This window comes from Coregonus lavaretus (genome assembly GCF_964263955.1).
Source record: "Coregonus lavaretus genome assembly, chromosome: 19".
NCBI classification, from domain to species: domain Eukaryota; kingdom Metazoa; phylum Chordata; class Actinopteri; order Salmoniformes; family Salmonidae; genus Coregonus; species Coregonus lavaretus.
The window spans coordinates 40,258,145-40,285,763 of record NC_140006.1 but is presented as its reverse complement, the minus strand read 5'-3'; the positions used below and the strand labels follow the sequence as shown (position 1 = coordinate 40,285,763).

General features: G+C 44.7%; 1 protein-coding gene across 1 annotated transcript in view; it reads left to right on the top strand.

Annotated features, from left to right (window-relative positions):
- LOC311147066 (3',5'-cyclic-AMP phosphodiesterase 4B-like) overlaps positions 1-27,619 on the top strand; it is a 108,794-nt gene that overhangs the window by 12,082 nt on the left and 69,093 nt on the right. Inside the window, exons 2-3 of the mRNA XM_084183684.1 lie at positions 1,356-1,462; positions 27,008-27,234. Of these exons, the coding sequence (XP_084039810.1) occupies positions 1,421-1,462; positions 27,008-27,234 (269 nt within the window). The 5' untranslated portion in view covers positions 1,356-1,420. The remainder of the gene's footprint in view (positions 1-1,355; positions 1,463-27,007; positions 27,235-27,619) is intronic.

Genomic DNA, 27,619 nt, shown 5'->3' with positions numbered 1-27,619 from the left:
TGTCACAAAGATGTCCCAACCCTTCCTGATTTATTATTGAGCTCTTTCCAAGCCCCCAGCTGATGTCCTGTAGTTCGGAGATTACAGACAGGGTGTACTGTACAGGCCAAGACCTTAAGGCACAGTGTGTGACGGTACAATATAGATTGCTTTGGCTCGATTAACTGTCACTATTTAACCCTTAAACCTAATTTGTTAATTATTAACCTAATTGTTTTCTTATGGTTCTGCTTCCCAGAATTCTCTACAGAGACCCAGCATGTCGTGAGCATAAACAGCAGGGCTACCAAAGTTATTACAGAGAGAGGCAAGGTGCAGATCTCGTTCAGATAGGCTGTGAAGAATTTGTGCGGTGGCACCTTAATTGGGGAGGACGGGCTCATAGTAATGGCTGGAGCGGAATAAATGGAACGGTATTGAACACATCGAACCATTCCATTTGCTCCGTTCCAGCCATTATTATGAGCCGTTCTCCCCTCAGCAGCCTCCTCTGGTGCATGTAATCTGGTGTTCGCTCTACTCTCAAGCGATATGATAGCTGCGTGACGTAAAAGTCCTAGAAGAGACCTCTTGCCTTATACTCTCTTGGGTTTGTGTCGGAAGTCATCCTACCACTTATGATAACTTCATCACTTAAAGGGACACTGTGAGATTCTGGCATTTAGTAGCAATGCTACCGTACCTGTAGACATCATCATTGCGCTAACGCTAGTTAGCATTGACTCGAAAAGACTACTGCTAACTTCCCTCATACTTCCCTCATACTGCACGCATCTGACTCTGGGTAAGTAGAACAAGTTTATGGTCACATCAAAGATACCAAGAGGCTGATCTTGTTCAGAGATACTGTGAAGCATCAGCACATTATGCCCGTGGATCGCTCCATTGTCATGCAACGTGATAGCTGCGTGAAATCCAATTCTAAAAATAGTAGCCTCTTGCTTTGTACTCTCTTTGTTTCGGAAGTCACTCTATTACTACCCACTGAATCACTAGTTTAGTTAGTTAGTTGTCCAAGTCCTCCGACATCCCTCTTATTGGTAGCTTAACACTTTTCTTAAAGAGGACCTACATAAGCACTTCATAACACATTCATAAGCAGTACATATAGCCTACCTACACATGTCAAGCTATGTAGGAATCATTCAAGTAAAGTGTTACCCTGTTATCCCTGTTCGTCAATGGAATGCATAATACTCAGCTGTCAGCTGAACCCACTCCAGTTATCTGACGGACAAAATATTCCACGAAATGTCTGTCATAAGGAGACCAATGATGGAGTGTGTGATTATCTAACTTTTTTCCCTCCCTCCCTCCCTCCCTCCCTCCCTCCCTCCCTCCCTCCCTCTCGTCAGGTGCGTCAGGTGGGATAAAGGAGGCGTTTATGAAAGAAGAGAGTGACTGACTGACACCACTGAGGATGAAGAAGAGCAGAAGTGTGTTAGCGGTGTCACCAGGCGGTGTGAGTACATTAGCTACATTGCAAGAACCCCCCCCCCCCTCACTTATTGTTCATTAAATGATTCATTCTATCCCCAGCTTACACCTTGTTTTGACAGTATCGTTCCCTTCAGGCTGTGGAGCAGTCTGCTTTAGGGAGTCATCGTTTGCAAGGCAACAATGTAGCATTGAATGCGTAGACGGCTATTCTATCCATTCATTACTTTGATAATAATATACCCCACTGAGTGTAATGGCATTAGCTTACCTCTTAAATGGCTACAAAACCCAGTGTGGTAGTATTAGCTAGCTAGTAAGTTCTTCCATACACCCTTATCGGTAGCCTAACACTTTACATGAAGAGTACCTACAGTACCTTGATCCAAGATGGCATAGCAGTACGGTCGTGTATTATGTTGTGTCCTCGTGTAAATAGCCTGTTTTTTTGTTTGTTTTTAGTTTTAAAAAAAAAATTATTTCTCTATCTCACTTTCCATCCTTTAACTAAATATACTTTCCTGCAACCCGCCTCACCCAATGTGGAACGGATTCTATTATTTCTTCATACCTTTTATCAAGAACCCACGGCTGAAACTAGCCAGCTAGCCAGCTAACTAGCTACTTGCTATTAGCTATTGCTATTAGCCACCGTTAGCGGTCTTCACCACTGTCCATGGGCACTACCTACCAGCCAGCTCTAGCCTGGACAATTATCGGCCAGTCTGCACAGCGTTCTATCGACCCAGAGCATTTCGGATTTTCTGCCGGAATCACTGAATCACTGGACCTTAACACCGGATCATCAAAACTAGCTAGCTGCAACCGAATGGATGTTGTTGTTGGCTAATCACCACTAATCACCACTTGTCCCGAAGCTAGAACCAGTTAGCCTTGAGCTAGCCTTGAGCCAGGCCCATCTCCCGGCTATCCACCTCTCTGTCAACCGAACGGGACCTCCTAGTGTCGACATGGAGCCCTGCCGATCCATCACGACTGGTCTGCCGACGTAATCGTCTGTTTCAACAGGCTTCCCGTTGCGACGACAACGAAGATCCATCTGCTAGCACCTCCCTGACCAAGACCCTTATCCCCCGATTGCTCAGTTTGGCCAGGCGGCCAGCTCTAGAAAGAGTCTTGGTGGTTCCAAACTTCTTCCATTTAAGAATGATTGAGGCCACTGTGTTCTTGGGGACCTTCAATGCTGCAGAACATTTTTTATACCCTTCCCCAGATCTGTGCCTCGACACAATCCTGTCTGGGGGCTCTACGGACAATTCCTTCGACCTCATGGCTTGGTTTCTGCTCTGACATGCACTGTCAACTGTGGATCCTTATGTAGACAGGTGTGTGCCTTTCCAAATCATGTTCAATCAATTGAATTTACCACAGGTAGACTCCAATAAAGTTGTAGGAACATCTCAAGTATGATCAATGGAAGCAGGATGCACCTGAGCTTAATTTTGAGTCTCATAGGAAAGTGTCTGAATACTTATGTAAATAAGGTATTTCTGTTTCTTATTTGTAATGAATTTGCACACATTTCTAAAAACCTGTTTTTGCTTTGTTATTATGGGGTATTGTGTGTAGATTGATGAGGAAATCATTTATTTAATCATTTTTAGAATAAGGCTGTAACGTAACAAAAAAGGTCAAGGGATCTGAATACTTTCCGAATGCACTGTAAATAAGGACTTCATCAATTCTTAAGCAGTACATAAGCATTTCATGAATACTTAAGTGCACGATGTAGCTATATAAAGTATTTCATAACACATTCATAAGAAATATATTGAACAAAAATATAAACGCAACATGCCACAGATGGCTGAAGTTTTGAAGGTGCGTGCAATTGGCATGCTGACTGCAGGAATGTCCACCAGAGCTGTTGCCAGAGAATTGAATGTTCATTGCTCTACCATAAGCCGCCTCCAACGTCGTTTTAGAGAATTTGGCAGTACGTCCAACTGGCCTCACAACCACAGACCACGTGTATGGCGTCGTGTGGGTGAGCAGTTTGCTGATGTCAACGTTGTGAACAGAGTGCCCAATGGTGGCGGTGGGGTTATGGAAAGGCATAAGCTACGGACACAGTTGCATTTTATCGATGGCAATTTGAATGCACATAAATATCGTGACAATATCCTGAGTCCAATATTCGTGCCATTTATCCTCTGCCATCACCTCATGTTTCAGCATGATAATGCACGGCCCCATGTCGTAAGGATCTATACACAATTCCTGGAAGCTGAAAATGTCCCAGTTCTTACATGGCCTGCATACTCTCCAGACATGTCACCCATTGAGCATGTTTGGGATGCTCTGGATCGACGTGTACGACAGCGTGTTCCAGTTCCCACCAATATCTAGCAACTTCACACAGCCACTAAAGAGGAGTGGGACAACATTCCACAGGCCACAATCAACAGCCAGATCAACTCTATGCGAAGGATGAGCCAATTGGTGGTCACACCAGATACTGACTGGTTTTCTGATCCACGCCCCTACTTTTTTTAAAGGTATCTGTGACTAACAGATGCATATCTGTATTCCCAGTCATGTGAAATCCATAGATTAGGAGGGCCTAATGAATTTCAATTGACTGATTTCTTTATATGAACTGTAACTCAGTAAAATCATTGAAATTGTTACATGTAGCGTTTTTTTTTTTTTTTTACAGTATACATAAGCATTTTATATGTAGTTATGTATTAACGTGTTACTCTGGTGCCAGTGTTCGTCAGCGAGCTAGTTCATCCTTCCTCTCTAACCTTTCACTACTAACAGAAATAAAGGAAGGCGCTGTCTGGGAGAGAGGTGGTGAGTCATGAGCAGATGACCGTCCAGAAACAGACGGGTGTCCGACAGGGCGCTGCAGAGAGAGATGGAGGAGAGGAAAGGGGGGAGTGAGGGAAGGAGAGGGAGCGAGAGAGAGGAGGAGGGGGGGGGCGAGAACGGCGAGAACGGCCCATCTGTTTGTCCTCACTCGTCAGAGGGATGAAAGCTCTGTTTATTATCAGACTGGCAGACCAGCTCCTTGAGTGCGACAGTTTCCAGAAAGACCACTTTGAATCAGGCAACTCTCTGCTCTCCCAGGTACACTCGAGGTACCGTCAGCCACCCTCTCTTATAAACCTGTACCGCCTGCCATTTTCTATGTCATTGAATGATTGTTTGGCACCTTGGAAGTTAATTGTCTTTGTACTTCGACAAAATGAGTTGGCATAAGCTGCCGAAATAGACCGGCAAATCATTTTTCCGCTTTTGTGAATTCCCATCTACAGCGGGGGGAAAAAAGTATTTAGTCAGCCACCAATTGTGCAAGTTCTCCCACTTAAAAAGATGAGAGAGGCCTGTAATTTTCATCATAGGTACACATCAACTATAACAGACAAAATGAGGAAAAAAAATTCAGAAAATCACATTGTAGGATTTTTTATGAATTTATTTGCAAATTATGGTGGAAAATAAGTATTTGGTCACCTACAAACAAGCAAGATTTCTGGCTCTCACAGACCTGTAACTTCTTCTTTAAGAGGCTTCTCTGTCCTCCACTCGTTACCTGTATTAATGGCACCTGTTTGAACTTGTTATCAGTATAAAAGACACCTGTCCACATCCTCAAACAGTCACACTCCAAACTCCACTATGGCCTTTACCAAAGAGCTGTCAAAGGACACCAGAAACAAAATTGTAGACCTGCACCAGGCTGGGAAGACTGAATCTGCAATAGGTAAGCAGCTTGGTTTGAAGAAATCAACTGTGGGAGCAATTATTAGGAAATGGAAGACATACAAGACCACTGATAATCTCCCTCGATCTGGGGCTCCACGCAAGATCTCACCCCGTGGGGTCAAAATGATCACAAGAACGGTGAGCAAATAGTCTGGGTAGCCATTTGATTAGATGTTCAGGAGTCTTATGGCTTGGGGGTAGAAGCTCTTTAGAAGCATCTTGGACCTAGACTTGGCGCTCCGGTACCGCTTGCCGTGCGGTAGCAGAGAGAACAGTCTATGACTAGGGTGGCTGGAGTCTTTGGCAATTTTTAGGGCCTTCCTCTGACACCGCCTGGTATAGAGTTCCTGGATGGCAGGGTCGTACGCACTACCCTCTGTAGTGCCTTGCGGTCGGAGGTCGAGCAGTTGCCATACCAGGCAGTGATGCAACCAGTCAGGATGCTCTCGATGGTGCAGCTGTATAACCTTTTGAGGATCTGAGGACCCATGCCAAATATTTTCAGTCTCCTTAGGGGGAATATGTTTTGTCGTGCCCTCTTCACGACTGTCTTGGTGTGCTTGGACCATGTTAGTTTGTTGGTGATGTGGACACTAAGAAACTTGAAGCTCTCAACCAGTTCCACTACAGCCCCGTCGATGAGAATGGGGGCGTGCTCGGTCCTCTTCTTTTTCCTGTAGTCCACAATCATCTCCTTTTGTCTTGATCGCGTTGAGGGAGAGGTTGTTGTCCTGTCACCACACAGCCAGGTCTCTGACCTCCTCCCTATAGGCTGTCTCGTCGTTGTCGGTGATCAGGCCTACCACTGTTGTGTCATCGGCAAACTTAATGATGGTGTTGGAGTCGTGCCTGGCCATGCATTCATGAGTGAACAGGTAGTACAGGAGGGGACTGAGCACGCAGCCCTTCAGGAAGTCCAGGATCCAGTTGCAGAGGGAGGTGTTTAGTCCCAGGGTCCTTAGCTTAGTGATGAGCTTTGAGGGCACTATGGTGTTGAACGTCAATGAATAGCATTCTCACATAGGTGTTCCATTTGTCCAGGTGTGAAAGGGCAGTGTGGAGCGCAACAGAGATCGCTTCATCTATGGATCTGTTGGGGCGGTATACAAATTGGAGTGGGTCTAGGATTTCTGGGATAATGGTGTTGATGTGAGCCATGACCAGCCTTTCAAAGCACTTGATGGCTACATACGTGAGTGCTACGGGTCGGTAGTCATTTAGGCAGGTTACCTTAGTGTTCTTGGGCACAAGGACTATGGTGGTCTGCTTGAAACATGTTGGTATTACAGACTCAGACAGGGAGAGGTTGAAATTGTCAGTGAAGACACTTGCCAGTTGGTCAGCGCATGCTTGGAGTACACGTCCTAGTAATCCGTCTGGCCCTGCAGCCTTGTGAATGTTGACCTGTTTAAAGGTCTTACTCACAACGGCTACGGAGAGCGTGATCACACAGTCATCCGGAACAACTGATGCTCTCATGCATGTTTCAGTGTTACTTGCCTCGAAGAGGTCATATAAGTAATTTTGCTTGTTTGGTAGGCTCGTGTCACTGGGCAGCTCGTGGTTGTGCTTCCATTTATAGTCTGTAATAGTTTGTAAGCCCTGCCACATCCGACGAGCGTCTGAGCCTGTGTAGTACGATTCGATCTTAGTCCTGTATTGACGCTTTGCCTGTTTGATGGTTCGTCGGAGGGCATAGCGGGATTTCTTATAAGTTTTCGGATTAGAGTCCCGCTCCTTGAAAGCGGCAGCTCTACCCTTTAGCTCAGTGCGGATGTTGCCTTTAATCCATGGCTTCTGGTATGTACGTACGGTCACTGTGTGGACGACGTCATCGATGCACTTATTGATGAAGGCAATGACTGATGTGGTGTAAATGTATGCACTCACTAACTGTAAGTCGCTCTGGATAAGAGTGTCTGCTAAATGACTAAAATGTAAAATGTAATGTGTACTCCTCAATGCCATCGGAAGAATCCCGGAACATATTCCAGTCTGTGCTAGCAAAACAGTCCTGTAGCTTAGCATCTGCTTCATCTGACCACTTTTTTATTGACCGAGTCACTGGTGTTTCCAGCTTTAGTTTTTTCTTGTAAGCAGGAATCGAGAGGATAGAATAATGGTCAGATTTGCCAAATGGAGGGTGAGGGAGAGCTTTGTACACAGGGACTATGGTGGTCTGCTTGATATTACAGACTCAGTCAGGGAGAGCTTTGTAAGCATCTCTGTGTGTGGAGTAAATGTGGTCTAGAGTTTTTTCCCCTCTGGTTGCACATTTAACATGCTGGTAGAAATGAGGTGAGACGGATTTAAGTTTCCCTGCATTAAAGTCCCGGCCACTAGGAGCGCCGCCTCTGGATGTGCGTTTTCCTGTTTGCTTATGGCCGTATACAGTTATTTTGAGTTTGGTCTTAGTGCCAGCATCGGTTTGTGGTGGTAAATAGACAGCTACAAAGAATATAGATGAAAACTCTCTTGGTAGATAGTGTGGTCTACAGCTTATCATGAGATACGCTACCTCTGGCGAGCAAAACCTCGAGACTTCCTTAGATATCGTGCACCAGCTGTTGTTTACAAATATACATAGACCGCTACCCCTTGTCTTACCAGAGGCTGCTGTTCTATCCTGCCGATACAGTGTATAACCCGCCAGCTGTATGTTATTCATGTCTTCGTTCAGCCACGACTCTGTGAAACATAAGATATTACAGTTTTTAATGTCCCGTTGGTAGGATATACGTGCCTGTAGTTCGTCCACTTCATTATCAAGCGATTGTAAGTTGGCCAATAGTATCGATGGCAAAGGTAGATTAGCCACTCGTCGCCGGCTCCTTACCAGGCACCCCGATCTCCTTCCACGATATCTCCTTTTCTTTCTACTGCGAATGACGGGCCCTGTCGGGTGTCTGGAGCAAATCCCTCTCGTCCGACTCATTAAAGAAAAATTATTTGTCCAGTTCAAGGTGAGTAATCGCCGTCATAAGAGACGGTAGCAGCAACATTATGTACAAAGTAATTTACGAAAAAACACACAATATAGTGGTTATGCCACTGTTTGTTATGTTTCCAAACCCTCCTAAAATGTAGGACCTAAGACATTGGGCTTAATTCAGTCAAACACACATTGCTGTATCCACATTTCCTATGGTCATATAAAATCTCACTTTATGTATTTATATATATATATATATATATATATATATATATATATATACTACCAATTCAAAAGTTTGGACACACCTACTCATTCAAGGGTTTTTCTTTATTTTTACTGTTTTCTACATTGTAGAATAATAGTGAAGACATCAAAACTATGAAATAACACATATGGAATCATGTAGTAACCAAAAAAGTGTTAAACAAATCAAAATATATTTTACATTTGAGATTCTTCAAATAGCCACCCTTTGCCTTGATGACAGCTTTGCACACTATTGGCATTCTCTCAACCAGCTTCATGAGGTAGTCACCTGGAATGCATTTCTATTAACAGGTGTGCCTTCTTAAAAGTTAATTTGTGGAATTTCTTTCCTTCTTAATGCGTTTGAGCCAATCAGTTGTGTTGTCACAAGGTAGAGGGGGTATACAGAAGATAGCCCTATTTGGTAAAAGACCAAGTCCATAATATGGCAAAAATACCTCAAATAAGCAAAGAGAAACGACAGTCAATCATTACTTTAAGACATGAAGGAACATTTCAAGAACTTTGAACGTTTCTTCAAGTGCAGTCGCAAAAACCATCAAGCACTATGATGAAACTGTCTCTCATGAGGACCGCCACAGGAAATAACTTCCCATATATACAATTATCTTTGAAACCCAAATCAGTGAAAGATGTCTTTTTTCATTAGAGTTACCAGCCTCAGAATTTGCAGCCCAAATACATTCTTCACAGATTTCAAGTCACAGACACATCTCAACATCAACTGTTCAGAGGGGAGTGATGGAGTGCTGCATCAGATGACCTGGCCTCCACAATCACCCGACCTCAACCAAATTGAGATGGTTTGGGATGAATCAGACGGCAGAGTGAAGGGAAAGCAGCCAACAAGTGCTCAGCATATGTGGGAACTCCTTTAAGACTGTTGGAAAAGCATTCCAGGTGAACCTGGTTGAGAGAATGCCAAGAGTGTGCAAAGCTGTCATCAAGGCAAAGAGTGGCTATTTGAAGAATCTCAATTATAAAATATATATTTTACATTTTACTACATGATTCCATATGCGGTATTTCATAGTTTTAATGTCGTCATTATTATTCTGTAATGTAGAAAATAGTCAAAATAAAGAACTTTATTTTTGACTGGTACTGTATATATATTCCTAGTACTTCTGACTTTAGACCTATTTCTAAAAGGTGCATTTTCTGACAAGATTTAAAAACCTTGATAATCCCCTTCTTATAAAAACGTGACCATTTTGATGTATCTATTTATTCACATTTTTACCACAGTGAACTAACTCATTGATGCTATGACAGTAATGCCAATGCTCATCGATATGTCTATTAAAGACTTAAGATGAAAAGGGAAACATAAAAGGAGGATGAAACTTGGTACAGAAAGAGGAAATAACTTCCCATATCTAACATTATCTTTGAAACCCAAATGTCTTTTTTCCTTTCATTTATCCAATTCAAAGTGAGAACAGCTTTATCGATCGCGGATTACAATTACACACGTCTGGCTCCTAGAAATGACTGATCAATACATGACAAATACACAGCACGGTAAAACACGCCATGAATACAATTATAACATATTGACAGGTTGCTACTGAAATATCTTAAGGCCCTTTTGTGACACAAGTGGAAAACTATAGGAAAAAGCCTATCACGCCATAAATACATTGTAATGTATTGACATTTTGCCATTGAAATGTCCTGTTTTTAGGGCGGCCCTTATTTGACACAAGTGAAACGTAATAGAAAAAACCCATCTCAGGCTGTGATTGCAGGTTGTCAGGTTGAATTGCCACTCTCCCACTGCAGACAACATGGATGAATCAGACAAATTACATTTCCTAGAAATACCAGAGGACTCAGCACTGCTGTGTTTACTGTCAGTCAATTACTGCAGGGACTTACTCCCTCCCTCCCTCCCTCAGCCTCTCTCCTCCCTCCCTCCCTCCCTCCCTCTCTCCTTCAGCCTCTCTCCTCCCTCCCTCCCTCCCTCCTTCAGCCTCTCTCCTCCCTCCCTCCCTCCCTCCCTCCCTCTCTCCTTCAGCCTCTCTCCTCCCTCCCTCTCTCCTTCAGCCTCTCTCCTCCCTCCCTCCCTCCTTCAGCCTCTCTCCTCCCTCCCTCCCTCTCTCCTTCAGCCTCTCTCCTCCCTCCCTCTCTCCTTCAGCCTCTCTCCTCCCTCCCTCTCTCCTTCAGCCTCTCTCCTCCCTCCCTCCCTCTCTCCTTCAGCCTCTCTCCTCCCTCCCTCCCTCTCTCCTTCAGCCTCTCTCCTCCCTCCCTCTCTCCTTCAGCCTCTCTCCTCCCTCCCTCTCTCCTTCAGCCTCTCTCCTCCCTCCCTCTCTCCTTCAGCCTCTCTCCTCCCTCCCTCCCTCTCTCCTTCAGCCTCTCTCCTCCCTCCCTCCCTCTCTCCTTCAGCCTCTCTCCTCCCTCCCTCCCTCTCTCCTTCAGCCTCTCTCCTCCCTCCCTCTCTCCTTCAGCCTCTCTCCTCCCTCCCTCCCTCTCTCCTTCAGCCTCTCTCCTCCCTCCCTCTCTCCTTCAGCCTCTCTCCTCCCTCCCTCTCTCCTTCAGCCTCTCTCCTCCCTCCCTCTCTCCTTCAGCCTCTCTCCTCCCTCCCTCCCTCCTACATTCTCTCTCCTCCCTCTCCTCTTCAGCTTCACTCCTCCCTACCTCCCTCCCTCTCTCCTTCAGCCTCTCTCCTCCCTCCCTCTCTCCTTCAGCCTCTCTCCTCCCTCCCTCCCTCTCTCCTTCAGCCTCTCTCCTCCCTCCCTCTCTCCTTCAGCCTCTCTCCTCATCCCTCCCTCTCTCCTTCAGCCTCTCTCCTCCCTCCCTCTCTCCTTCAGCCTCTCTCCTCCCTCCCTCCCTCTCTCCTTCAGCCTCTCTCCTCCCTCCCTCCCTCTCTCCTTCAGCCTCTCTCCTCCCTCCCTCTCTCCTTCAGCCTCTCTCCTCCATCCCTCTCTCCTTCAGACTCTCTCCTCATCCCTCCCTCTCTCCCTCCTACATTCTCTCTCCTCCCTCTCCTCTTCAGCTTCACTCCTCCCTACCTCCCTCTCTCCCTCCTTCAGCCTCTCTCCTCCCTCCCTTCCTCCTTCAGCCTCTCTCCTCCCTCCTTCTGCCTCTCTCCTCCCTCCCTCTCTCATTCCGTCTCTCTCCTCCCTCCCTCCCTCCCTCCTTCAGCCTCTCTCCTCCCTCCCGCTCTCCTTTTTACTTCCTTCTTTGCCTGTCTTCTCGTTCTAATCTAACTCTTGTGTGTTGGTCTCTCCATCTTTCCCCTGTGTTATTCTCTCCATCTTTCCCCTGTGTTGGTCTCTCCATCTTTCCACTGTGTTGGTCTCTCCATCTTTCCCCTGTGTTGGTCTCTCCATCTTTCCACTGTGTTGGTCTCTCCATCTTTCCCCAGTGTTAGTCTCTCCATCTTTCCCCTGTGTGTTAGTCTCTCCATCTTTCCCCAGTGTTAGTCTCTCCATCTTTCCCCTGTGTGTGTTGGTCTCTCCATCTTTCCCCCGTGTGTGTTAGTCTCTCCATCTTTCCCCTGTGTGTGTTGGTCTCTCCATCTTTCCCCTGTGTGTGTTAGTCTCTCCATCTTTCCCCAGTGTTAGTCTCTCCATCTTTCCCCTGTGTGTGTTAGTCTCTCCATCTTTCCCCAGTGTTAGTCTCTCCATCTTTCCCCTGTGTGTGTTAGTCTCTCCATCTTTCCCCAGTGTTAGTCTCTCCATCTTTCCCCTGTGTGTGTTAGTCTCTCCATCTTTCCCCAGTGTTAGTCTCTCCATCTTTCCCCTGTGTGTGTTAGTCTCTCCATCTTTCCCCAGTGTTAGTCTCTCCATCTTTCCCCTGTGTGTGTTGGTCTCTCCATCTTTCCCCTGTGTGTGTTAGTCTCTCCATCTTTCCCCTGTGTGTGTTAGTCTCTCCATCTTTCCCCTGTGTGTGTTAGTCTCTCCATCTTTCCCCTGTGTGTGTTGGTCTCTCCATCTTTCCCCTGTGTGTGTTAGTCTCTCCATCTTTCCCCTGTGTGTGTTGGTCTCTCCATCTTTCCCCAGTGTTAGTCTCTCCATCTTTCCCCTGTGTGTGTTAGTCTCTCCATCTTTCCCCTGTGTGTGTTAGTCTCTCCATCTTTCCCCTGTGTGTGTTGGTCTCTCCATCTTTCCCCTGTGTGTGTTAGTCTCTCCATCTTTCCCTTGTGTGTGTTAGTCTCTCCATATTTCCCCTGTGTGTGTTAGTCTCTCCATCTTTCCCCTGTGTGTGTTGGTCTCTCCATCTTTCCCCTGTGTGTGTTAGTCTCTCCATCTTTCCCCTGTGTGTGTTAGTCTCTCCATCTTTCCCCTGTGTTAGTCTCTCCATCTTTCCCCTGTGTTGGTCTCTCCATCTTTCCCCTGTGTGTGTTAGTCTCTCCATCTTTCCCCAGTGTTAGTCTCTCCATCTTTCCCCTGTGTGTGTTAGTCTCTCCATCTTTCCCCTGTGTGTGTTGGTCTCTCCATCTTTCCCCTGTGTGTGTTAGTCTTTCCATCTTTCCCCTGTGTGTGTTAGTCTCTCCATCTTTCCCCTGTGTGTGTTAGTCTCTCCATCTTTCCCCTGTGTGTGTTAGTCTCTCCATCTTTCCCCTGTGTGTGTTAGTCTCTCCATCTTTCCCCTGTGTGTGTTAGTCTCTCCATCTTTCCCCTGTGTGTGTTGGTCTCTCCATCTTTCCCCTGTGTGTGTTAGTCTCTCCATCTTTCCCCTGTGTGTGTTAGTCTCTCCATCTTTCCCCAGTGTGTGTTGGTCTCTCCATCTTTCCCCTGTGTGTGTTAGTCTCTCCATCTTTCCCCTGTGTGTGTTGGTCTCTCCATCTTTCCCCTGTGTGTGTTAGTCTCTCCATCTTTCCCCTGTGTGTGTTAGTCTCTCCATCTTTCCCCTGTGTGTGTTAGTCTCTCCATCTTTCCCCTGTGTGTGTTAGTCTCTCCATCTTTCCCCTGTGTGTGTTAGTCTCTCCATCTTTCCCCTGTGTGTGTTGGTCTCTCCATCTTTCCCCTGTGTGTGTTAGTCTCTCCATCTTTCCCCTGTGTGTGTTAGTCTCTCCATCTTTCCCCAGTGTTAGTCTCTCCATCTTTCCCCTGTGTGTGTTGATCTCTCCATCTTTCCCCAGTGTTAGTCTCTCCATCTTTCCCCAGTGTTAGTCTCTCCATCTTTCCCCTGTGTGTGTTGGTCTCTCCATCTTTCCCCCGTGTGTGTTAGTCTCTCCATCTTTCCCCTGTGTGTGTTGGTCTCTCCATCTTTCCCCCGTGTGTGTTAGTCTCTCCATCTTTCCCCTGTGTGTGTTAGTCTCTCCATCTTTCCCCTGTGTGTGTTAGTCTCTCCATCTTTCCCCTGTGTGTGTTAGTCTCTCCATCTTTCCCCTGTGTGTGTTAGTCTCTCCATCTTTCCCCTGTGTTAGTCTCTCCATATTTCCCCTGTGTGTGTTAGTCTCTCCATTTTTCCCCAGTGTTAGTCTCTCCATCTTTCCCCTGTGTGTGTTAGTCTCTCCATCTTTCCCCTGTGTTGGTCTCTCCATCTTTCCCCTGTGTTAGTCTCTCCATCTTTCCCCAGTGTTAGTCTCTCCATCTTTCCCCTGTGTGTGTTTGTCTCTCATTTAATTTTTTTTTTTGTAATCTTTGTTTTTAAGGGGGTAGATCAGCTTAATATTGCAGATAGATTGTAACTTCCATCAATGTAATTGTCTGCATCACTTCCACTTGCAGGCAGCAGAACGTTCTCCACGGCGTCTCCAGACTCTGTCACGTCTGTCACATGTGCTCAGTGTGAACCTGGTTTCATCTGTGAAGAGCACAGGGCGCCAGTGGCGAATTTGCCAATCTTGGTGTTCTCTGGCAAATGCCAAACGTCCTGCACGGTGTTGGGCTGTAAGCACAACCCCCACCTGTGGACGTCGGGCCCTCATACCACCCTCATGGAGTCTGTTTCTGACCGTTTGAGCAGACACATGCACATTTGTGGCCTGCTGGAGGTCATTTTGCAGGGCTCTGGCGGTGCTCCTCCTGCTCCTCCTTGCACAAAGGCGGAGGTAGCAGTCCTGCTGCTGGGTTGTTGCCCTCCTACGGCCTCCTCCACGTCTCCTGATGTACTGGCCTGTCTCCTGGTAGAGCCTCCATGCTCTGGACACTATGCTGACACACACAGCAAACCTTCTTGCCACAGCTCGCATTGATGTGCCATCCTGGATGAGCTGCACTACCTGAGCCACTTGTGTGGGTTGTAGACTCCGTCTCATGCTACCACTAGAGTGAAAGCACCGCCAGCATTCAAAAGTGACCAAAACATCAGCCAGGAAGCATAGGAACTGAGAAGTGGTCTGTGGTCACCACCTGCAAAACCAGTCCTTTATTGGGGGTGTCTTGCTAATTGCCTATAATTTCCACCTGTTGTCTATTCCATTTGCACAACAGCATGTGACATTTATTGTCAATCAGTGTTGCTTCCTAAGTGGACAGTTTGATTTCACAGAAGTGTGATTGACTTCGAGTTACATTGTGTTGTTTAAGTGTTCCCTTTATTTTTTTGAGCAGTGTATATACACATATACACACATACATACCCACATACATACATACATACATACATATCCTTTAAAAAATATATATTCCCCTTTATTACTTTCCAACCCCACCACCCTTTCCCTAATTGGAGTAAACTAGTGAACAACAATGCTTAGGCCTCTACTTCCAGCTTATACTTACTATCTACATTTTATGGACACATTCAATTTTACAATAATTATATTTTATTTGTTTTTGCTCCTGATCTTCTTCTACTCTCAACCTCTCCGATTCATTTTCATGATGTCCATCCGGTTTGCTTCTATATGCCATATCTTTATAACTGTGCTCTTTCACAAAAGCTCCCAACCTACAACCTATATACTTATTATGGACACAGTATGCTTACATTATTAGTTATCTTGTTATTATTTGTTGTTAGTTGTTATTAGTCCCATCCTTCAACTCCATTCAACACCACCCATCTATCTCTTAACACCATCCATATAGGATTTCTATTTGCCATACATTTTTCAACTGTACTGTGATGTTTTACAAAAGTTCTGAACCTTTCTATTCTCATTGTTTCTACAGATTGTGAATTGAAAATAAACATTTTTGCTAAAAGTATTATTATATTATTGATCGATTGACTATGACTTTTCAGATCACCCAGTAATGCTATCTGCAAGGTTAGCTCCAGGTAAATATTGCAATCCTTTAGCCATTCCTGGACCTGTGTCCAAAAACAAGCTACAAATGGACAGTACCAAAACAAATGATCTAATGATTCTGTCTCTTCGCAGCAAAATCTGCAGAGTTGGGAAGATTGTATCCCCCATATAAATAACATTCTATTGGTAGCAAGAATTTTATATAATAATTTAAATTGAAAGATTCAAATTTTTAAATCCGGTGTCGTTTTGCGTATCAGTTCATAAACACTATGCCATGGGATCGGTACGTCAAATATCTCTTCCCAACTATTTTGCAATCTATATGGGACGGCTGTCAATCCTTTGGTCCTTAAATGAAACTGGTATACTTTTTTATTTATCACAGTTTTCCTTAACCAATTATGTTCTTTAATGCAAGGCCGACAGACAAGTTCCTTACTTTCTCCCCTTCCACTTTCCTCTTCCATTTTTGCGGTAAGGCTGCAATTATTTGGTTATAATTTTGGGTAGAGCAGACATTTCTATATGTTTTTGTTAGCTGCATGTGCGACATAACTCCACCAGTCCTACCGATGATATCATTTACGAAGATTATACCTTTTTTAAACATTTTGTAAAAAAAAAAGTTTTTTTGTCAATTAGTATATTTGAGTTTAACCACAATATTTGTTGCATTATTTGTTCTGTCGTTTCTGGAGGATTAAATTGAAATTGCAACAAACTTTCTATGGCTTGTTTTAGAAATAGTGATATTTGGGAGATGATTTCCTTTTCAAATAACTGTAAGTGAGAGGTTGTAATCTGAATAAAGGGAAAAAGGCCATTCTTGAACATTGGGTGAGACAATCTTACTAATTTGCTAGAAAATCTCTACAATTAGCTTCAGTTAGAGGAGATGGAGGCGACTGAAACGATAACATATGCTTAAAATATTTTGTTTCCTCCTTCAAAATATCATTTGGTGAATCATGGGTGTCTCCGTCAATTGTAACCAGTTTCATAAAATTATTTTTGGTAGCATTCCTATGTTGAAGATTAAAAAATAATTTGGTGCATTTTTCCCCATATTCCATCCAGTTTGCTTTATTTTTATAATATATTACACTTGATCTTTCTTGAATAAGTTTCTCCATTTCTTTTTGTCTCTAATTTATTCTGAGCCTCTATGTTACAGTTTTTATTGCCATCTATCTGTTCTGTTAGACTTTCTATTTCCTTTGTTAATAGAAACTCTTTTGACCTGAATTGTTTTTGTTTTCGAGATGAGTACTGAATTGCATGGCCTCTAAAGGCACATTTAAAGGCGTCCCATACAATAAGGGGATTTGCTGTACCTATGTTATGTCGGAAAAAGTCAGTTATAAATTCGTTTGTCTTAGTTAAATTTTTTTTATCATCCAATAGGCTTTGATTACATTTCCAATATCCTCTCATCTTTCCCCTGTGTGTGTTAGTCTTGATGAATCACTGTGTTCTTTCTCTAACTCTGTCATTCTTGTCATCTTTTGCCTCTCTTCTCATTCTATCCATCTTGCTCTCCCCATGCGTCTTCACTGGGTCAGAGAGTTGTGGACTGCTATTCTTGTGAACACAGCAGGAGGTGTGGGGGAGAGGAACAGAGAGGAGACTACAGTCTTATGGCACCAGCCAGTATGATAAAAGTTTAGTGTATGGAGAGAGAGAGAGAGAGAGAGAGAGAGAGAGAGAGAGAGAGAGAGAGAGAGAGAGAGAGAGAGAGAGAGAGAGAGAGAGAGAGAGAGAGAGAGAGAGAGAGAGAGAGAGAGAGAGAGAGAGAGAGAGAGAGAGAGAGAGAGAGAGAGAGAGAGAGAGAGAGAGAGAGAGAGAGAGAGAGAGAGAGAGAGAGAGAGAGAGAGAGAGAGAGAGAGAGAGAGAGAGAGAGAGAGAATCACTATACTTTATTATAAATCAAAGTTCTTCCAGAGATTTTGTAGAATCAAGATTGACTTTATTACAATCCAACAAAGCCGGGCTGGTCTGCAGAGTAGCCTCCCTTCTCTCTCTCTGCTCCCCATCTATATAGTCCCATTCACATCCCTCCTAGCCCAAAACCCCTCCCTCTTCAGTTTCCTGCTCTCTATCGCTCCGCTCACTCCCTTTGTCTATGATGGCGGCTAAATTCAACTTTTATTCAGTTCAGAATCAATAGTAATACAATCAATCAATCCCTTATCTTGCAAAAACACTCATGTTTAGTTTAAACTCTGTTCAACCCCAGCTCTCCTGAGCTTGACCTGAAGATTGATTGTTGGACATGACAGGTTCACACTTAATCTTTCAAACATACCCAAACCTACTCCTCTTCCCTCCCGTCATGCTGTAATTACTCATGACTAGTCTAAACGCTGTTCAACTTTGGCTCCGCTCTCAGAACCTTTGTTTGAGGAGAGATGCATTAGGCAACAGTCTGGTTTCAGTCTCTGATAAGGTAAGACAGCCATGGATTTAGGTAAGAGCGAGCAATTTGACCCTAGGTCAGATTCCCACTTCACACACACACACAATCTTGCCTAGCAACAGAGAATCCTCACTATATGTTCGTCACGTCTGTGATTTATCTTTGGTTATCCAATAGTTTACTAAAATATATCATCTGAACAAGAGGAATGCCTGGATAAGAGCGTCTGCTAAATGACTAAAATGTAAATGTAATAATACTGTTCATTGACTATAGCTCAGCATTCAACACAATAGTACCCTCCAAGCTCATCATTAAGCTCGGGGCCCTGGATCTGAACCCCGCCCTGTGCAACTGGGTCCTGGACTTCCTGACGGGCCGCCCCCAGTTGGTGAAGGTAGGAAACAACACCTCCACTTCGCTGATCCTCAACACTGGGGCCCCACAAGGGTGTGTTCTCAGCCTCCTCCTGTACTCCCTGTTCACCCATGACTGCGTGGCCAAGCATGCCTCCAACTCAATCATCAAGTTTGCAGACACAACAATAGTAGGCCTGATTACCAACAATGACGAGAACGCCTATAGGGAGGAGGTGAGGGCTCTGGGAGTGTGGTGCCAGGATAATAACCTCTCACTCAATGTCAACAAAACAAAGGAGATGATCGTGGACTTCAGGAAACAGCAGAGGGAGCACGCCCCTATCCACATCGACGGGACCGCAGAGGAGAAGGTAGAAAGCTGCCAGTTCCTCAGCGTACACATCACTGACGATCTGAAATGGTCCACCCACACAGACAGTGTGGTGAAGGCGCAACAGCGCCTCTTCAACCTCAGGAGGCTGAAGAAATTTGACTTGGCACCTAAAACCCTCACAAATGTTTTCAGATGCACAATTGATAGCATCCTGTCGGGCTGTATCAACGCCTGGTACGGCAACTGCACCGCCTGCAACCACAGGGCTCTCCAGAGGGTGGTGCAGTTTGCCCACCGCATCACCGGGGGCAAACTACCTGCCCTCCAGGACACCTACAGCACCCGATGTCACAGGAATGCCAAAAAGATCATTAAGGACAACAACCACCCGAGCCATTGCCTGTTCACCCCGCTATCATCCAGAAGGCGAGGTCAGTACAGGTGCATCAAAGCTGGGACCGAGAGAATTAAAAACAGCTTCTATCTCAAGGCCATCAGACTGTTAAATAGCCATCACTAGCCGGCTACCACCCGGTTACTCAACCCTGCACCTTAGAGGCTGCTGCCCTGTATACATAGACATGGAATCACTGGCCACTTTAATAATGGAACACTAGTCACTTTAATAATGTTTACATATTTTTGCTTTACTCATCTCATATGTATATACTGTATTCTATTCTACTGTATTTTAGTCTATGCCACTCCGACATTGCTCATCCTAATATTTATATATTCATTCCATTCTTTTACTTTTAGAATTGTGTGTATTGTTGTGAATTGTTAGATATTACTGCACTGTTGGTGCTAGAAACACAAGCATTTCGCTACACCCGCAATAACATCTGCTAAACATGTGAATGTGACCAATAAAATTAGATTTGATTTGAATACCCTATAATGACAAAGCGAAAACAGGTTATTCGAAATCTTTGCACATTTATTTAAAATAAAACAGATACCTTATTTACATAAGTATTCAGACCCTTTGATATGAGACTCGAAATTGAGCTCAGGTGCATCCTGTTCCAATTGATCATCCTTGAGATGTTTCTACAACTTGATTGGACATGTGGTAAATTCAATTGATTGGACATGATTTGGAAAGGCACACACCTGTCTATATAAGGTCCCACAGTTGACAGTGCATGACAGAGCAAAAACCAAGCCATGAGTTCGAAGGAATTGTCCTTAGAGCTCGGAGACAGGATTGTGTTGAGGCACAGATCTGGGGAACGGTACCAAAACATTTCTGCAGCATTGAAGGTCCCCAAGAACAAAGTGGCCTCCATCATTCTTAAATGGAAGAAGTTTGGAACCAACAAGACTCTTCCTAGAGCTGGCCGCCCGCCCAAACTGAGCAATCGGGGGAGAAGGGCCTTGGTCAGTAAGGTGACCAAGAACCCGATGGTCAGTCTGACAGAGCTCCAGAGTTCCTCTGTGGAGATGGACAATCATCTCCAGAAGGACAATCATCTCTGCAGCACTCCACCAATCAGGCCTTTATTGTAGTGTAAAAGGCACATGACAGCCTGCTTGGAGTTTGCCAAGAGGCACCTAAAGGACTCTGACCATGAGAAACAAGATTATCTGGTCTGATGAAACCAAGATTGAACTATTTGGCCTGAATGCCAAGCGTCACGTCTGGAGGAAACCAGGCACCGCTTATTACCTGGCCAATACCATCCCTACGGTGAAGCATGGAGGTGGCAGCATCATGCTGTGGGGATGTTTCTCAGAGGCAGGTACTGGGAGACTAGTCAGGATCGAAGGAAAGATGAACGGAGCAAAGAACAAAGAGATCCTTGATGAAAACCTGCTCCAGAGCGCTCAGGACCTTAGACTGGGGCAAAGGTTCACCTTCCAACAGGACAACGAACCTAAGCACACAGCCAAGACAACACAGGAGTGGCTTCGGGAAAAGTCTCTGAATGTCCTTGAGTGGCCCAGCCAGAGCCTGGACTTGAATCTGATCGAACATCTCTGGAGAGACCTGAAAATAGCTGTGCAGCGACGCTCCCCACCCAACCTGACAGAGCTTGAGAGGATCTGCAGAGAAGAATGGGAGAAACTCCCCAAATACTGGTGAGCCAAGCTTGTAGCGTCATACTTAAGAAGACTCAAGGCTGTAATCGATGCCAAAGGTGCTTTAACAAAGTACTGAGTAAAGGGTCTGAATACTTATGTAAATGTGGTTTTTCAGTTATTTTTTTAATACCTTTTTTAAAATGTCTAAAAAACTGCTTTTGGTTTGTCATTATGGGGTATTGTGTGTAGGTTGATGAAAAAAACAATTTAATCAATTTTAGAATAATGTTGTATCGTAACAAAATGTGGAAAACGCGAAGGGGTCTGAATACTTTCCGAATGCACTGTATGTTATGTATAATTATCTTCTCAGTTATGTTTGAACACAGATAGCAGGTTAGTCTGTTGTTTCTTCTTCCATTTACAATGGGCTGTTAAGCTGAGATTGGATTGGGTTGAGGAAGCATCACAACCTGCTGACGGGAGGGAAGCAGCTTTTTATAGTTAATCTCTCTTTTCTTTCTGCTTTCTCTCGTTCTCTCTACAGACACACTGCGTACGTAATACATCTCACATGCACGTGGGTGTGCACACATTTTACATTTTAGTCATTTAGAAGACGCTCTTATCCAGAGCAACTTACAGGAGCAATTAGGGTTAAGTGCCTTGCTCAAGGGCACGTCGACAGATCTTTCACCTAGTCGGCTCGGGGATTAGAACCAGCGACCTTTCGGTTACTGGCACAACGCTCTTAACCACTAAGCTACCTGCCGCCACACACACACACGCACACACGCACACGCGCACACGCGCACACGCGCACACGCGCACACGCACACACGCACACACGCACTCTCTCTATCACCCCCCCTCCCTCCCCCCATTCTCCGCATACACCACCACACCTCTCTCACTCGAATTCCTCCATTGCCTCCCTCTCCTCCCTCCATCCCTCTCCTTTGTTTATTTGGCCGTATCTCTGCTTCATTTACACTTGGACGGAGTGAATGTAAAACAGAGGGTGATGTATGAGCCGTCCTCCCCTCAGCAGCCTCCACTGGTGCACAGGCATGCACACATACACGTACACGCATACCGCATACATCAACCCCCTCATCACATACACACACACCACCGTCTATAATAAATACTGCCTCATCAAACTGCCTGCTGAGTTCAATCAGTGTCACTGTTTGGAATGAAAAAATATGCCCACTAATTGATACTGTTTAGTTGTTGTGTTTATCAAGTCCAGTACCATCTGTGTGACCAGTATGAAGACATTATCTGTAAAATATTAACACTTCCTGTATGTCTTGGGTTTTTAGAATACTGTAGTTTCACAGCATGTCCTAGAGTGCCCCCTAGTGCTATGTGCATGGAATTGGCTAAATATTAGGATTTGACATCCAATGGAATAGTCAATGTATTACCTTGAATTAATGTATGCTGCAATGTGTCGACGTAGTTGTCTGGTTTGGGTTTATTCCAAGCAGTGCATGCTCATGTAATATAATAGGCAAGCAATGACACTAAATGCAGAAAATCATTTGGCTTTTTGTAGTCCCGTCTATGTCCACTGAACCCTTTTGTAGTCCCGTCTATGTCCACTGAACCCTTTTGTAGTCCCGTCTATGTCCACTGAACCTTTTAGTAGTCTCGTCTATGTCCACTGAACCCTTTTGTAGTCCCGTCTATGTCCACTGAACCTTTTAGTAGTCCCATCTATGTCCACTGAACCCTTTAGTAGTCCCATCTATGTCCACTGAACCCTTTTAGTAGTCCCATCTATGTCCACTGAACCCTTTAGTAGTCCCATCTATGTCCACTGAACCTTTTAGTAGTCCCATCTATGTCCACTGAACCCTTTTAGTAGTCCCATCTATGTCCACTGAACCTTTTAGTAGTCCCATCTATGTCCACTGAACCTTTTAGTAGTCCCGTCTATGTCCACTGAACCTTTTAGTAGTCCCATCTATGTCCACTGAACCTTTTAGTAGTCCCATCTATGTCCACTGAACCTTTTAGTAGTCCCATCTATGTCCACTGAACCCTTTAGTAGTCCCATATATGTCCACTGAACCCTTTAGTAGTCCCATCTATGTCCACTGAACCCTTTAGTAGTCCCATCTATGTCCACTGAACCCTTTTAGTAGTCCCATCTATGTCCACTGAACCTTTTAGTAGTCCCATCTATGTCCACTGAACCCTTTTAGTAGTCCCGTCTATGTCCACTGAACCCTTTTAGTAGTCCCATCTATGTCCACTGAACCCTTTAGTAGTCCCACCTATGTCCACTGAACCTTTTAGTAGTCCCATCTATGTCCACTGAACCTTTTAGTAGTCCCATCTATGTCCACTGAACCCTTTTAGTAGTCTCATCTATGTCCACTGAACCTTTTAGTAGTCCCATCTATGTCCACTGAACCCTTTTAGTAGTCCCATCTATGTCCACTGAACCTTTTAGTAGTCCCATCTATGTCCACTGAACCTTTTTGTAGTCCCGTCTATGTCCACTGAACCTTTTAGTAGTCCCGTCTATGTCCACTGAACCTTTTAGTAGTCCCGTCTATGTCCACTGAACCTTTTAGTAGTCCCATCTATGTCCACTGAACCTTTTAGTAGTCCCATCTATGTCCACTGAACCTTTTAGTAGTCCCATCTATGTCCACTGAACCTTTTAGTAGTCCCATCTATGTCCACTGAACCCTTTTAGTAGTCCCGTCTATGTCCACTGAACCTTTTAGTAGTCCCATATATGTCCACTGAACCTTTTAGTAGTCCCATCTATGTCCACTGAACCTTTTAGTAGTCCCATCTATGTCCACTGAACCTTTTAGTAGTCCCATCTATGTCCACTGAACCTTTTAGTAGTCCCATCTATGTACACTGAACCTTTTAGTAGTCCCATCTATGTCCACTGAACCTTTTAGTAGTCCCGTCTATGTCCACTGAACCTTTTAGTAGTCCCATCTATGTCCACTGAACCTTTTAGTAGTCCCATCTATGTCCACTGAACCTTTTAGTAGTCCCATCTATGTCCACTGAACCCTTTAGTAGTCCCATCTATGTCCACTGAACCTTTTAGTAGTCCCATCTATGTCCACTGAACCTTTTAGTAGTCCCATCTATGTCCACTGAACCTTTTAGTAGTCCCATATATGTCCACTGAACCTTTTAGTAATCCCATCTATGTCCACTGAAACCTTTAGTAGTCCCATCTATGTCCACTGAACCCTTTAGTAGTCCCATCTATGTCCACTGAACCTTTTAGTAGTCCCATCTATGTCCACTGAACCCTTTTAGTAGTCCCATCTATGTCCACTGAACCTTTTAGTAGTCCCATCTATGTCCACTGAACCTTTTAGTAGTCCCATCTATGTCCACTGAACCTTTTAGTAGTCCCGTCTATGTCCACTGAACCTTTTAGTAGTCCCATCTATGTCCACTGAACCTTTTAGTAGTCCCATCTATGTCCACTGAACCTTTTAGTATTCCCGTCTATGTCCACTGAACCTTTTAGTAGTCCCGTCTATGTCCACTGAACCTTTTAGTAGTCCCATCTATGTCCACTGAACCTTTTAGTAGTCCCATCTATGTCCACTGAACCCTTTAGTAGTCCCATATATGTCCACTGAACCCTTTAGTAGTCCCATCTATGTCCACTGAACCCTTTAGTAGTCCCATCTATGTCCACTGAACCCTTTTAGTAGTCCCATATATGTCCACTGAACCTTTTAGTAGTCCCATCTATGTCCACTGAACCCTTTTAGTAGTCCCGTCTATGTCCACTGAACCCTTTTAGTAGTCCCATCTATGTCCACTGAACCCTTTAGTAGTCCCACCTATGTCCACTGAACCTTTTAGTAGTCCCATCTATGTCCACTGAACCTTTTAGTAGTCCCATCTATGTCCACTGAACCCTTTTAGTAGTCCCATCTATGTCCACTGAACCTTTTAGTAGTCCCATCTATGTCCACTGAACCCTTTTAGTAGTCCCATCTATGTCCACTGAACCTTTTAGTAGTCCCATCTATGTCCATTGAACCTTTTTGTAGTCCCGTCTATGTCCACTGAACCTTTTAGTAGTCCCGTCTATGTCCACTGAACCTTTTAGTAGTCCCGTCTATGTCCACTGAACCTTTTAGTAGTCCCGTCTATGTCCACTGAACCTTTTAGTAGTCCCATCTATGTCCACTGAACCTTTTAGTAGTCCCATCTATGTCCACTGAACCTTTTAGTAGTCCCGTCTATGTCCACTGAACCCTTTTAGTAGTCCCGTCTATGTCCACTGAACCTTTTAGTAGTCCCATATATGTCAACTGAACCTTTTAGTAGTTTCATCTATGTCCACTGAACCTTTTAGTAGTCCCATCTATGTCCACTGAACCTTTTAGTAGTCCCATCTATGTCCACTGAACCTTTTAGTAGTCCCGTCTATGTCCACTGAACCTTTTAGTAGTCCCGTCTATGTCCACTGAACCTTTTAGTAGTCCCATCTATGTCCACTGAACCTTTTAGTAGTCCCATCTATGTCCACTGAACCTTTTAGTAGTCCCATCTATGTCCACTGAACCCTTTAGTAGTCCCATCTATGTCCACTGAACCTTTTAGTAGTCCCATCTATGTCCACTGAACCTTTTAGTAGTCCCATCTATGTCCACTGAACCTTTTAGTAGTCCCATCTATGTCCACTGAACCTTTTAGTAGTCCCATATATGTCCACTGAACCTTTTAGTAATCCCATCTATGTCCACTGAAACCTTTAGTAGTCCCATCTATGTCCACTGAACCCTTTAGTAGTCCCATCTATGTCCACTGAACCCTTTAGTAGTCCCATCTATGTCCACTGAACCTTTTAGTAGTCCCATCTATGTCCACTGAACCTTTTAGTAGTCCCATCTATGTCCACTGAACCTTTTAGTAGTCCCATCTATGTCCACTGAACCCTTTAGTAGTCCCATCTATGTCCACTGAACCCTTTAGTAGTCCCATCTATGTCCACTGAACCTTTTAGTAGTCCTGTCTATGTCCACTGAACCCTTTAGTAGTCCCATCTATGTCCACTGAACCCTTTTAGTAGTCCCATCTATGTCCACTGAACCTTTTAATAGTCCCGTCTATGTCCACTGAACCTTTTAGTAGTCCCATCTATGTCCACTGAACCTTTTAGTAGTCCCATATATGTCCACTGAACCCTTTAGTAGTCCCATCTATGTCCACTGAACCCTTTAGTAGTCCCATCTATGTCCACTGAACCTTTTAGTAGTCCCATCTATGTCCACTGAACCTTTTAGTAGTCCCATCTATGTCCACTGAACCTTTTAGTAGTCCCATCTATGTCCACTGAACCCTTTAGTAGTCCCATCTATGTCCACTGAACCCTTTAGTAGTCCCATCTATGTCCACTTAACCTTTTAGTTGTCCCGTCTATGTCCACTGAACCTTTTAGTAGTCCCATCTATGTCCACTGAACCCTTTAGTAGTCCCATCTATGTCCACTGAACCCTTTTAGTAGTCCCATCTATGTCCACTGAACCTTTTAATAGTCCCGTCTATGTCCACCGAACCTTTTAGTAGTCCCATCTATGTCCACTGAACCCTTTAGTAGTCCCATCTATGTCCACTGAACCCTTTAGTAGTCCCATCTATGTCCACTGAACCCTTTTAGTAGTCCCATCTATGTCCACTGAACCCTTTAGTAGTCCCGTCTATGTCCACTGAACCCTTTTAGTATTTTTTTTTTTTTTTTTTTTTTTTTTTTTATTCATTTAGCAGACGCTCTTATCCAGAGCGACTTACATGAGCAATTAGGGTTAAGTGCCTTGCTTAAGGGCACATCGACAGATTTTTCACCTAGTCGGCTCGGGGATTAGAACCAGCGACCTTTCGGTTACTGGCACAACGCTCTTACCCACTAAGTAGTCCCGTCTATGTCCACTGAACCCTTTAGTAGTCCCATCTATGTCCACTGAACCTTTTAGTAGTCCCATCTATGTCCACTGAACCCTTTAGTAGTCCCATCTATGTCCACTGAACCCTTTAGTAGTCCCGTCTATGTCCACTGAACCCTTTTAGTAGTCCCATCTATGTCCACTGAACCCTTTAGTAATCCCATCTATGTCCACTGAACCTTAGCCATAATCTTCTATCAACGTTATGTATCAACATTCTGTCAGCTTTCCCATGCCTTTTAGTTTTCGCTATAACCTTAGATCTGTCAACCCTTATAACCCTCTAAGTTGTACATCAACATTCTCTCAACGTCTCTACTGCCTCTTACTATTAGCCATAACCTTCTGTCAACGTTCTACTAGCATTCTCTCAATCTTTTGCCTTTCAGGACACCAATGAGCCTCCGGGAGTGCCCCTGTTCGGCAGCACTCTGGGGGTGGACCTTCGCCGGGGCCGCAGGCGTCACTCGGGCACGCTACAGCTGCCCCCGTTGTCATGGCGACAGGCGGAGAGGGATCTATGCCGCACGCCGGAGGACGACACCATGGCCCGGCCCACCACCCTGCCCTTCCACGCGCTGCCACAAATCAACATCACCCACGCCGACCCCGACAGGTTAGGTCACCATAGGTTATAAGTTAAGGGTTGGCAACTCCAGTCCTAGATGGCAGCAGTCCTGCTGATTTTTAGTTTTGTTCCTCAATTTGTCACTGGTTGGCCGGAAACCAGCAGACACTGCAGTCCTGGAGGACCCAAGCTGTGCATCCTTACCTGAGGTTAACCCAACGTGTTTTTTCCTGTCTGTACTAGAGCATGCTATGTTACTCTATGCTAAGGTATAATATGTGTTGGTGGAGTCCTAGAAGCATATCTGTTCTGGACATTCTGTACCAGCAAAGTGCACTTTCATCCAACAACCACTTGGTGGAGATAAAAGGATCTAATGCCGTTTGTGGTGCCTGCTTCATTTTAGGCTTGGGCGATATTCCGTATACCCGGG